Below are 14,369 nucleotides of genomic sequence, written 5' to 3' on the forward strand. Positions count from 1 at the left end.
AAGAAGTCAGTGACTCTACCCTCTCTATCCCAGCATTGCAAGACTCAGCCTCCACTATCCTGACAGTGCACAGAACTCAGCGCTCTAAGTGCCAAAATGTCATCAGTCTGATGCCCATTTGTCTTGACAGTGTACAGGGGGATCTTAATATTGGATAATGTACGTCTGCTTCCAACTGTCCAGACAGTGTATGTACACGGCACTTACTAACTTGAGATCACTTGGAGTCTGTCCATAATTTCCTGATAATGGAGGGACTCTGCACACATTGTCCTCACACTGAAGGGGCTCAACAACTATGCATGTCCTGACAGAGGAGGAACGGTTCTACCTGTGTCATAACAGTGCATAGACCCTCCTGCTGTCTAGACGTAGCATCACTATTGCATGGAAAAGTGCCCTGCCACCCCTTTCTTGCCACCTTGCTGAGATCACTCACATGCTGAGCTGCAGCTTAGGGTCACCCTCTTTAAAGCAAGGAGCTAAGGGATTATGTAAATTGCCCCTGGCAAAACGCTGGAAGCAGTGCCTAATTTCTAGAAGAATAAGTGACCGTACCCAAATCTCTGCTCAGAAGCCCGTGGCCACCACTGGCTACCAGAATACCATGGCTGTGTACAGCCGCAGACGCTGCAGGTAAGAGTGGTGGGCGGGGATTTCGAGAGACGACAATGAGGGAAAATTAAATAAATAATTAATCTTCCCTCTCGAAATCCCTCCCCCACCCTGCCCCACAGCCCTTACCTGCAGTGGCCGGCTGTGTAATCTGTAGTCCACCTCTTGCCTCTTTAATAAACTACCAGACATGCCCTACCCCTTTAATTCACTGTTGTTGGTTGCTGCTTCCTCCATTTCTGATGGTTTTTCTGTTGTTCTCCTTCTCCTTCTTTCACCTTTAAGTGTTCCCGCTTTTGCTCTTGGGAAGTATCCGAAGAGATAAAAATAAGTGTTGTTCCCCGAAAATGAGTGTCGGTGGGCCCCATTAGCAACTACTGACTCAAATTAAGCACTGGCTGGGAGAAACAAACCGAACAGCTACAGTCATATACTAAGGATGACAGTAGGATTCCTTGAGATCCTGCTCCTTCGTTAGCTCATTCTACTTTGATAATCCTTCACTGCATTTATCCCTGGGTTTGTCTCGATACATGTTTTGGTAGTATTGACGACCCTGACCTGTCATGTGATGCCTTCAGACTAGAGTGCTGTGGCCCTCTTTCTCATTAATACACCGATATGAAGCATTGCAAATTGGAGGACTATAACTGAAAACTGACCATTAAGCGCTCAGAACTGCCTCCCTCCCCTCCATGATATCAATCAACCCATCACAGATTTATAAAGCACAGCAACTCACCCAAGAGGATCTCAAGGCGCTGGGATAGCTTGCTGCTTTGTGGTGATTTGTTCAATCGACCAGCCAGGTCTTAAACCCTTTCCTGAATTCCTGGAGCAATGGGGCGGACTTGAAGTGCAGGGGAAGGTCGTTTCAAGCCCTGGCCACCGGATCACTGACATAATATCGACGTCACAAATATCGAGATACACAAATATCGAGTGAAAAATATCGAGTGACAAAATATCGACTCCCTATCTACAAACAGGTAAGTACCAAAATATCGACTCCAAAATATCGACTTACAAAAATATAGACTGTCAAAATATCGATTTTTTTAAATGTCTTAAAATTAAGTTAAAACTAATATAGTAATAAATATATTTAATATAAACTTAGAAATAATTATTTTAATAATTTAATTTTAATAAATAATTTCTATAATTAAAAAAATTATATCACCAAAAATAATACATATATATATATATATATATATATATATATATATATATATATATATATATATAAAACATATTATTAAATAAACATATATAACATTTTTAGCGTAGCATAGAAAATTGTTAAAATTTATTGTAACAACTATAGTGAGTTCAACATTAGCAAAAGTGTTGAATAGCGTAGAGGTAAAATTTACTATTCCCACTCCAGTGGGTGCAACAGTAGGGAAAGCGCTGGATAGCGTAGGGGTTAAAATTACTATTCCCACTCCAGGGATGTATGACGTTACAACGCATACTTTTACAACACCTACCATTACATCAAAACTTTTACAACACAAAAACTTTTACAACTCATACATTTACAACGCAAGATTTTACAACACATATACCTTCACAACGCATACCATTACAACGTAAGTATTGGTAAGTATATAATTTTTTTTTTAATATAAATTAATTTAAAATATTATAATATAATTTAATTTTATTTAATTTTATTTAATTAATGTAATTTAAATGTAATTTTACTTTATTTTTACAAAGTACCCCTGTACCCCAAAAACCCTAAACTGACCCTGAACCCTAAAAATACCCCTTTACCCAAAAACTGAAAACTGACCCTGAACCCTAAAAATACCCCTTTACCCCAAAAACTGAAAACTAACCCTGAACCCTAAAAATACCCCTTAACCCAAAAACTGAAAACTGACCCTGAACCCTAAAAATACCCCTTTACCCCAAAACTGAAAACTGACCCTGAACCCTAAAAATACCCCTTTACCCCAGAAACTGAAAACTGACTCTGAACCCTAAAAATACCCCTTAACCCAAAAACTGAAAACTGACCCTGAACCCTACAAATACCCCTTTACCCAAAAACTGAAAACTAACCCTGAACCCTAAAAATACCCCTTTAACCAAAAACTGAAAACTGACCCTGAACCCTAAAAATACCCCTTTACCCCAAAAACTGAAAACTGACCCTGAACCCTAAAAATACCCCTTTACCCAAAAACTGAAAACTGACCCTGAATCCTAAAAATGCCCCTTTACCCCAGAAACTGAAAACTGACCCTGAACCCTAAAAATACCCCTTTACCCAAAAACTGAAAACTGACCATGAACTCTAAAAATACCCCTTTACCCAAAAACTGAAAACTGACCCTGAACCCTAAAAATACCCCTTTACCCAAAAACTGAAAACTGACCCTGAACCCTAAAAATACCCCTTTACCCAAAAACCCAAACATATAACATTTTAAAAATAATTATATACTTAGCAATACTTACGTTGTAATGGTATGCGTTGTAAAGGTATCTGCGTTGTAAAAACATGCTTTGTAAATGTATGCGTTGTAAAAGTTTTTGCGTTGTAAAAGTTTCGTTGTAATGGTAGTGCATAGTAAAAGTTGCGTTGTAAACGTTGCATACCCACTCCAGTGGGTGCAACAGTAGGGAAAGTGTTGTATAGCGTAGGGATTAAAATTACTATTCCAACTTCAGAGAGTGCAATAATAGGGAAAGTAAATACTTCACAAATAGATATAAATAACATAAATAGTAATACCAATTACAAATAAATAAAATATTTTACTTGTGTATAAAAAATATTAAATATTTATTTATAAATACAAAATAAAATTATTTAATTTTAAAAACTGCCTACTCATACTAATTAATTACCTATTAACAATAAACTAATTTACAATTTAAAAATTAATAAATTAATTTTCATTACCGATTATATTTTAATTAATTACCTATTAAAAATTAATTAACAATTAATTCAAAATAAATACCAATAATTTAAATGACATATTTAATTAATGAGAATTAAATTATTTCCCACCCTATTCCCCTATAAACCCACAACCCGCTACAGAAAATAAATGAATGAAATTAACATATTTAACAATTAATCAATTAAAATTATTTACCAATCATATTTTTATTAATTACCAATTATTATTTAATTAACAATGTATTCCAAATAATTAAGAATAAATAAATTAACATATTTAATTAATTATAATTAAATTACTTCCCACCCTATTCCCCTATAAACCCACAACCCTCTACAGAAAATAAATGAATGAAATTAACATATTTATCAATTAATCAATAAAAATTATTTACCAATCATATTTTTATTAATTACCAATTATTATTTAATTAACAATGTATTCCAAATAATTAAGAATAAATAAATTAACATATTTAATTAATTATAATTAAATTACTTCCCACCCTATTCCCCTATAAACCCACAACCCGCTACAGAAAATAATTGAATAAAGTTAACATATTTATCAATTAATCAATTATAATTAATTACCAATTATATTTTAATTAATTACCAATTAATACATAATTAACAATTAATTATAAATAAATATCAATAAATAATTAAAAAAAATTAATTAATTATAATTAAATTACTTCCCACCCTATTCCCCTATAAACCCACAACCCGCTACAGAAAATAAATTACTAAAATTAAAATATTTATCAATTAATCAATTATAATTAATTACCAATTATATTTTAATTAATTACCAATTAATAATTAATTAACAATTAATTCTAAATAAATATCAATAAATAAATTAACATATTTTATTAATTATAATTAAATTACTTCCCACCCTATTCCCCTATAAACCCACAACCCGCTACAGAAAATAAATTACTAAAATTAATATATTTATCAATTAATGAATTATAATTAATTACCAATTATATTTTAATTAATTACCAATTAATAAATAATTGACAATTAATTCTAAATAAATATCAATAAATAAATTAGCATATTTAATTTATTATAATTAGATTACTTCCCACCCTATTCCCCTATAAACCCACAACCCGCTACAGACTTATATTACACAAAAAATTAAAATTATTATTAACTTACCTTAAATTCGATATTTTTGTTGGCTATATTATGTCTAGTCAATATTATGTCCATTCTATATTTTTGATTCGATATTATGTCCATTCTATTCGATATTAATTTTCTCTAGTCGATATTTTTGTTGTCTATATTATGTCTAGTCGATATTATGTCCATTCTATATTTTTTACTCGATATTCTGTCCAGTCGAAATAAAAGACTCGATATTGTGAGTGCACACCCTGGCCACCAGGTGTGAGGAGGAGCATCCTCCGCTGTTGCTTTGGCGGCTCCGGGGGGTGTTAGTGAGGAAGAGGGAGTCAGATTGTAGGTGTTTGGTCGGTTATTGGGATTGATGTGTTTGTTGCATGCTTGTCGTTCGTTGTTCAGGGCTTTCTATTTGATGCTCACAGAGAGAGACACATGTTAGACTAAGAGGACATTTGATGTGAAAAACAACTCCCATGTATGTAGAAGATTCAATGTTCTCTGTCAGATGAATTAGTCTCTCTACGACAAGAAAGAACTTTCCTGCAGGTTCTCCCAATATTGCACTGAATTGTGGGCTTTGTATTTTTTTAATTCTTTTTGTGCATTATACATTGTATATTATGTTTTTATCTTTGATGAAGAGTTTTTAATTGTGTGGAAAATATTTTCTATGTGTGACCACAAGTTGGTTAATTTTAATAAAAATGTTGTATATATAATTGTTGAGCACTTGATCCTTTGATGGTAGGTGTGTTATGGTGATATGTTTATTTGGTTGAGTGCATAATTATTGGTGTTTTGATTGACCCAAAGGGGATTATTTTTCTGACTTAGGTCTTTCTATGTTTGGTTCAACATCTTGAACTGGTATCTCTTCTGGATCGGGAGGCAGTGTAGCTTCTTGAGATGTAGTGTGATGTTGGTCCATTCGGGGAGGTTGAGGATGAGCCTTGCCTTGTCTGTAGTCTCTTCAGAAGGCGTGCGGTGATTCCTAGTAGAGTGTGTTCCCATAGATCAGCCTGCTGGTGACGAGGGCCTGCGTGGCAGGCCTTGTGGTGTTGGCTGGGAGCCACCTGAAGATCTTGTGGAGCATGCATAGGCTGCAGGCAGATGAGACTATGTTTCCCTGTTTCTTCATAGATAGCTTGCTATCCAAGAGATTCCAATGTTGCGTTGTGGTCTGTAGAGGTGGGGGAACGGCTGAGGTCTGTAGGCCACCATGTGTCGTTCCATGGCAAAGATGAGGATTTCCGTCTTGTCCGTGTTGAGCTCGAGACAGGTGTCCTTTATCCAGGCGGCGACTTTCATCATGCATGTGTGGAAGTTGGCTCTGGTGGTGGACAGATCTCATGGCAGCTAGAGGATGAGATGTGTGTAATCGGCGTAGGAGATGATGTTGAGCCCATGCGATCTGATGGTGTTGGCCAGGGTGTACATGTATGTGTTGAAGAGAGTGGGGCGGAGGGACACTCCTTGGGGGTGCAGTAGTTTATCTTCTTGGGTTCCGAGGTGAACAGTAGGAGACAGAACCTCTGGGTTCTTCCTGTGAGGTATGAGGCAATCCATTTTAGGGCGTCTCCCTGGATTCCGATGTAGTGTAGTCTGTTGATCAAGATGTAATGGGAGACTGTGTCAAAGGCTGCTGACAGGTCCAGGAGGATGAGGGCTGCCATTTTGCCATGGTCAAGAATGGCCCTCGTGTCCTCGGTGGCTGCAATCAGGGCATTCTTGGTGCTGTGGTTGGGTCGTAATTCAGATTGAGAGGGGTCCAAGAGGTGTTGTGTTCCAGATGTTCGGTGAGTTGCTAGTTTATTGTCTGCGCAAGAACCTTAGCTGAAAAGGAGAGCAGTGAGATGGGTCGGTAGGTCTTCATTTCTGCTGGGTGGGCTGATGATTTCTTCAGTAGGGTCCTGACTTCAGCATGTTTCCAGTCCTCAGGGAAGGAGGCCGAGGTGATAAAGGTGTTCAAGACTTTCTTGAGCTTGTCTCCAATTGTCTTTCTCCCAAGGTTGAAGATGTGGTGGGAACAGGGGCCAATGGATGCTCCCGGGTGTACAGCGTTCATGACGGAGATTGTAGCTTGAGTTGTAAGAGTGACCCACTGGTTGAGCAGGTGATTGGTGTTTGTGGGTGTGAGCAGGTTGTTGCTGTTGGCAGCAGGAGTTTGGGCTGGTAGTTAGCCCTGATTAGGTTGATGCTTGCAAAATTGCCACCTGACTTCCCAGTGCCTTAGGTTGTTTGTTTTTTGAAGGTGGATAGGTTTAGGAGTGGGCAGTCTATTTTAATGAAAAGGTTTTGTACAGTATTTTGCTACTACAATGCTGTACGTTGTTCCCACTCTTTTGAATATTCCTGTACTTGCATACTGATGAGTGAACTCACCTTTTGCTTTATTGCCAATACAAATTGTTTAACCCCTTTAGTGCGTCGGACCGCCGGGGGCCATCCGACGCACCAGTGCTCGTGTGTCAGATGGCCAGGGGCCGTCCGATCACGTGGCACATGGAATCCCTCTGGTGCAGGCACCAGAGGGATTCCCTTTCACCCGCACAGGAGCTGGGGAACAGCTTCCCCAGCTCCCGAGGTGGCAACTTTGATTTCCCTGAAATGACGATCAGCGCGCCCATCGCGCTGACGTCATTTCAGTGAAACCGAAGCTAAAATGAGCCGAGGTTCTTTTCAGTTTCACTTTGTACGTGCTCAGGGGGCTAGCTCACTATTACTATTATCTGCCTTCCTAATGTAAGACAATGTGTAAAAAAGAAATCACTTCGAAAAATGTCCTACAATTGAAAATAGCTACTGTTCCTAAACTCTATATTTTGTTCCCATTTCGGAAATACATAGGTGTCTTTGATAACTGTTTTTCTCTCTTTATATTTTACCAAATTAATTGCTATATACCCACTGCAAGACGCTGCTAAGTTATTGGCTCTGGGTTCCTCGGGTTCTTGGTGAACCTACGAGTCCTATATATCCCCACAACCAGAAGGGTCCAGCGGATGTAACTGTATATTATTTTCAAACATCTGTCAAACTTAGAAGAAGTTATACGTGAAACCGTTGGCAGAAATGGCTGTTTTTGTCAACTCATTTTCAATTTGTTTTATTTTTGACTGTCGGTTTCGATAAAAAAAAACCTTGAAGAATCTACACAAATGACGCCTTACTGAGTACAGAATTGTATCTACTTTTCAGAAATGTATAGCTTTCCATGATCCATTATTGCTTTCAATTGCACAAAAAGTAGCAAAAATAGGCTATGTCCCAGTAAAATGCCAAAACTGTGTAAAACATGTTGGTTTTCTGACAAAAGTCTGCTTGTACCTCAAAGCTGGGAAGACGATGATTGCAGCACCACAAACCCTTTTTTGATACCATTTGCAGGGGAAAAACCAGACGCTCTCTTCTGTAGAACTTTTTCCCCATAAAAAATGTAGCTGTATTTTGGCTCATTTCTGGGTACCCTCCAGGGGAATCCACAAACCCTGGGTACCTTTAAAATCCCTATGATGCTGGAAGAAAACGGGGCACAAATTTGGCATGGATACCTTATGTGGTCAAAAAGGCCTAGCAGTGAAAGGGTTAAAAAATACAGTGGATGGACTCTCTCTCCACTGTCTCTTCAGTGGTTGGACTCTGCCCTGGCTCTTCTGTAGATTGACAACCTCTCTCCAGGATACAGTCTCCACTCCTGGGAGCAGATTTACTAATATTTCACACAATTCAGCAAGGCAACTTGCTCCATTGCGTTGCTTGAAAGGGAGAGAGCAGAAATGCTCCATATCTACTAAGATATGGCATACTACTGCTGTCTCCTAGCACTGTCTCCTGCCGAGTGCCAAAGCAGGCACCCTAGCGCCATGCTGAAAGCCTGCCTGCGTTACAGGCAGGATTGTTTTTGTCCAGGTAGGGATACATTACTGCACAAAACAATCCCATGAGGCAATTCCTCTTTCTAAGCATGATGCTAAATGCATCACTCATAGGAAGAGGCAGTAACAAGGAGAGATCAATATATTTCTCCTCGTTACTTCTGTGTCAGACAGGCGCACCATTTTGGCCCAAACTCAGGTTTACAACTGTTTATAAATCTGGGTTTGTGTTAAAATACCTACGTGTGTGCATGAGATTGCCCATGCTCCACCCATGTAACATCTACTCAACTCAAAGTAATACAAGCCAGCACTAGGAACTAAGTTGTGTTACTTTGTATTTACTAAACCATTTAAAGCCACACAAATCAACTTTGTGTGACTTAGTAAATACCAAAATGGATTTTGTGCCAGAGCTGCATCACAAAACTGAGGCAACAATACTTAAAATCTTAGTAAATCTGGGCCCAGGACTTTTGTGTGATTGCGTATTTCATCCTGAGTGTGGTATTATTGTCTTTCTTCCATAAACTAATTTGATGAACACAACTGAAAACTTTTGTTTAGATGTTTTTTTTTTTTTACGTGGCAGGTTCGGAGCTGGAGACAGTGTCTGTAATGTCATGGATTGAAGTAGTCACCCTACTGTTGTGACAGTTCATCCTTTCAACTCTGCCCCTAGATTCATGATACTGAGGTACTCCCCACACACTGTTCTGATGATGCAGGGACGCTACCCACACTGTCCTGATAGCTCAGAAATGTAAGTCCCACTATCCTGACAGTGGAGGACTCTCCTCCCACTGGTGTCAGAATGCAGGGATTGTGGTCTAATTGTTGAGATGCAATCATGACTTCTTTCATTTCTCTTTTGAACAGAGCTCTGTAGATAGTTCTTTGCATACATTATAACAAACAATCTTGTTGTCTTTCCCTGCTACAGAGGTCTTTATTTGTGTGGACACTCCGCTGGGGCGCATCTTGCAGCCATGGTGCTCTCTACAGCTTGGTCGGAGTACGGGGTGAGGCCAGACATAAAAGGTACATATACTCTGTAACCATGAAAAACCTTTTCAGTATAAGGGCATTAACTTAATTTACTTTAAAAACATTTACAATATTACAATACTGCAGTTTAAATGTGTAACCAACGATCAATTGAAAAACGAGTATCCACATATGCATTTACCTTGCCATGTTAAATGACTGTCACTATAGCTGAGGTCACAGGGAGACATGTTGTAAAAGCTCTACTGATTCACATTGTGAATTATACAAAAAGTGACACCAATCAGTTTAGCACTGTACAAAATAAGTGACCTCTCTTGAACCCCTCTTGATTATGAAAACAGGTCTCCCACCAATACCTCAAACTCTATCTCTGCCTACCCTTACAGTCTGCAAGCTTTCCCCTATCACTAACCAACTGCATCTCTCCACCTTTCAGCAACTGAATTGTCTCCGCATCAAGATGGTCTCTATGAATGAGAACCATCTCAATAATTACGACCTGATCTCTGGGTCATCACCCAGTCTCTTGTTTATCACAGAAACATGTCTTGGCGATGATGCCACGTGGACTTGCCATGCGGCCATTCTCCCAGAATACAGAATCCTGGCCAAACATTGCCACAAGAGGACAGGAGGTAGACTTGCAGTTGTCTTCAAAAACACCTGAAAGGCAAACTTTGAAGACTCTATCACAACAGAAAGCAGATCTGTTCTAGAATGCTGTTTGCCGACACCTATATTCTTCTGCGTATTCTTTCAGATGTAGAGACAATCACGACCTGTGGAGCATTCACTGATACCTTCAATGATGTTGAGCACAATAAACCACAAACAAACTTTCCGTTCTGGGAAGCTCGAACATAATAAGAGCCATTGTGGGAAATCTAGAGGCCTTCAACCTCCCCATCTTCTGTCTTGATCGACATAGACAGTTGGACCCACCTTTGGCATGACTGTTGCAGCATGGGTGCCTATCGCAATTACAAATAATATCCCAAAAATCATAAGTGACCATCACCTCATCTCCTCCTGTACCATACTCGACCAGAACAACTACCCAAACAACTACCCTGATACAGTTGGGAGAAAATCTGCTTAAAGAAGTGGAAGAAACTCAGTCTTTTGGCACTTGACTCCTACCTGATGAAGACCTCTCCCAACAAACTAATAACATAAGTATATCAGTTTTACATTCGAATCATCCATGCCATTGCCAGGCTAATACCAAAAGGAAATCGACTTGGCACAAAAAAGGGAACCCTTGGATCAGAAAAAAATAACGAATCTAAAACCTGAACTATAAATGCTACAGCAACAATAGAGAAAATTAAACAATAAAATTGGTTAACATTCACTTCCAACTCCACAACATGATATACATGTTACACATCAAAAATACAAAAAGATTGCATCACTCAATTGGTGTGCAGAGGCAGAAGGCCCATCAAAATACTACATAGGGCTGTCTTAGAATTCTGCAACCCAGAATACACTGCCACGAAAATACTTCTGTCACAAACCTTATGCAAGGCCATCGCTAACTACCTTCTCTCCAAAACAAAGAAAGAGAAGACTACATCAAAAGCAATGACACTAACATCCAACCTACAGACAACATGTTGAACACATCAAAGAGCAAAGGAAAACAACAGTCTCTGATCACCGTCACACAGTACTCAGTTGCTGAATTTAAGTATCTGATCAGTTAAGCGGATCCACTGCCTCTCTATCAGACCTGTCTCTGGCTCAAATGTTCAAATGAATCTTATCCTGTCTGCTACCTCAACGACGAGAAACAAACTGAACAACTGCTTTGCATCAGGACTTTTTTTCCCATCAGAACTCAAAATCTCCTTTCTCGGAATGCTCATAAAGAAAGAATCCGCTTCCTTCAGACCCAGGCACCTACAGGCTGAACCCCAATGCCAATTTCTAGGAAAACTGAAAGACGTGACTCCACCCAGATCTTCAGCTTCATTTAAGGTGACCAACTCTTGCGCAATCAATCTGAACTTCGCCCAGGAAAAGTCGCTAAAACTGCTTTAGTAACGCGATGATCTGAAATGATGATTGGCCGAAATGGAGTAATGACACTGTTAGTGCAGAAGTTGTTGGTGGCGATAGACACTGTCCACTACCAGACTCTACTATTGAGACTAGACGAGGACTGAAAAGAGGAATTATTGTAAACTGGATCTCCTTCTATGTCCCAAGATAGGCAAGGTATCCTCTCTCTACCCCGTTTCTCCACACATTGGGGCATATCCAAAGGCTCCATTATTTCTCAGTCAATCAATCAGGAGTTTGTAAAGCGCGGCTACTCACCTGTGAGGGTCTCAAGGCGCTAGGGGGACTGTTTATCCATCTGGGTGTGGAGGTTCAGTCAAAGAGCTAGGTCTTGAGAGACTTCCTGTATCGGGTCAGCAACGGGCATTGCATGAGGTGGAGGGACATGGTGGTCCAGGTCTTGGCAGCGAGGTAGGAGATGGCGGCCCGGGCAAGTTGGGTGGAGCAAATTTGTCTGTTGGGTACGTTGAATGAGAGGCGGTGGTTCAGTTATGCTGGTCCTGCATCGTGGAGAGCTTTGTAGGCATGTGTGAGGAGCTTGAAGGTGAGTCTCTTGTTGACTGTAAGCCAGTGGAGGTGTTGGAGGTGTTGGGTTATGTGGCTGCTGTTCGGGGAATGTTTCCACTCCCATTCAACCTCTGCCTCACACCCTTGCCAGTCCTGATCAGCTTGTTCAACCTAACTTGCTACAGTTAGGTTGATAGCTCACAAAAAACGAAAACTTGAAAATCCTAGAGAAAATGGGGCATATTTACATGAAAATGGTGCAGCATGGTGCCGCAAGCAATTTTGCTGCGCTGAGCTGCGTCATTTTCAAAACTCATGGGTGGGCCGTATTAACACAAATGCAGCACTTCCCTGTGCTCACCTCCTTGCCGGCGCTAAAAAAGCTGCCTATCGCCAATGCAGGCAACCTTGCACAATGATGCAAGGGTGCATGCGTTGTGCCTGCATTGTGTTTGTGCAGGTCGGGACATCTTCCTGCATAAAAATAATCATCAATGGTTTTTTGCTCCTTCCGTGTGTGCTGCAGAATGCAGCACAAATAGAACAAGCAAAAAATAAGGAAAAATAAAAGTAATTCTCCTCCTTGCACCACGTTAATGCCTCCTTTTGAAAGGTGTTAGTTTTTGGCGCTGCCTCAGATTTACAGATCCTTGTAAATCTGGAGCAGTGTCAAAAAGCCATGGGTGTTGCTGGGAGCGCCCACAGCAAAACACCTATTGCACGCCCCTTTGCCGCAGAAAACTGTGTTGCACAAGGTCATATTTAGATGTCTGGGTCAAGCCACGCAAAGTGGCTTAGCGCAGCTTGTAAATATGGGCTTGCATAGAGCCCCACTGGAGCATCAAAAAAAGTGGCGCTTTGGTGGTGCTATTGGCTTGTAAATATGCCCCCAAGAGTCAAGACTTGACATCTGTCTCTGTACCATTGTTGATTAAATACTGTTAACATCTTAAACTCAGTTCCTCCAAAACGCCTGACCAATTGTAATTGGAGTAACTGTCGACTTGCCACTGTCTGGAACAAGGATCTTGAGACCCCATATCCACATCAAAGGCAGTAAGAAATCTCCAAATGATCCCACAGAAGCAGTGCCTTCTACACAATGAAACACTCAGATGCTTCTTTCCACACCTAATATACCTTCCGAAACTACAAGCCAGTATCACTCTCGTCATGTTGTGTGAAGATTAAACAAATACTTTGTGCCTAGGGATATCACTCTTTAAACTTTACAAAATGCTGCTTTAAGACAGGTGCTACATCTTCATCAATGGAATGGATCATGCCAGCCCTCCAGACACTGGCTCCTTCTAACCAGATACTTTGCCTTCAACACATTCTGCATCATCCACAAGGCCATTCAACACAAAGAAACTACTTTTCCTCCAAGCGAAATTCCGAACATACTGGCAGAAGAGAACACTTTTCTCTAGACTAGCACCTTGCATGCCCATCCTCCTGCAAGAAGAAGAGCATTGGTGAAGCACTATTTCCTGTACAAGCAGCAAAACCTTGGAACTCTGTCCAGGCAAGGATAAGAAATAGGTAGTACCATGAAGGAAGTGCATACTTGTCTTTCCCCTAACTAAGAATATAGAATCGTGCCGGCAGCTTGACACCACTAAAGCTGGAGAACTTCAGAGCTCAGTCCGATAAAAGTAAAAAAATTAAAAGATTGACTTCAATAGGAAATTAAACCTTGCCAATTGTAACAAGTGCCCGCCATTGGCTACTTACTTATTTATTTATTTAAATGCTTAACAATAAAGCAATCCAGATCTATGATATGGAATTCTCATTGGCTGGCTCGAGAGGGACTTTCTCGATGACCAAATGTATGGCAATATGGGGACGTACTTTTGAATGAAAGTGTAAATTGCTAAAAACTGCTAATAACTGCTAAAAAAAACTCTCCATCTATTCTTTACTTCTTTATATTCTATTTATCCCCCTTCTTTTTTTGTTAAGTTTTTCCTGAAGGATTACATCAGGTGGGTTTTTGGTTTATATGTATTTTGTTGGTTTGTATTCTGATGTCATATCTAGTCAATAAAAACAATATTTTAAAATAAAAATAATAAAGCAATCATCAACCTCCAAAGTAATTAAACAAACAAGGTGCAATGTTTAATGTGGTGTATTATGGGAAAATGTAACCTAAACATCAGAATCAAGTTTATTCTCAAGATTTGTTTTCCAGAAATGTACATAATATTGTGGCAGCC

General features: G+C 39.6%; 1 protein-coding gene across 1 annotated transcript in view; it reads left to right on the top strand.

Annotated features, from left to right (window-relative positions):
- Positions 1-14,369, top strand: part of AFMID (arylformamidase) — a 378,279-nt gene that overhangs the window by 78,048 nt on the left and 285,862 nt on the right. The window contains exon 7 of the mRNA XM_078653875.1: positions 9,503-9,600. Coding sequence (XP_078510001.1) covers positions 9,503-9,600 — 98 coding nt within the window. The remainder of the gene's footprint in view (positions 1-9,502; positions 9,601-14,369) is intronic.

The sequence above is a fragment of the Lissotriton helveticus genome, chromosome 7 (genome assembly GCF_964261635.1).
Source record: "Lissotriton helveticus chromosome 7, aLisHel1.1, whole genome shotgun sequence".
Lineage (NCBI taxonomy): Eukaryota > Metazoa > Chordata > Amphibia > Caudata > Salamandridae > Lissotriton > Lissotriton helveticus.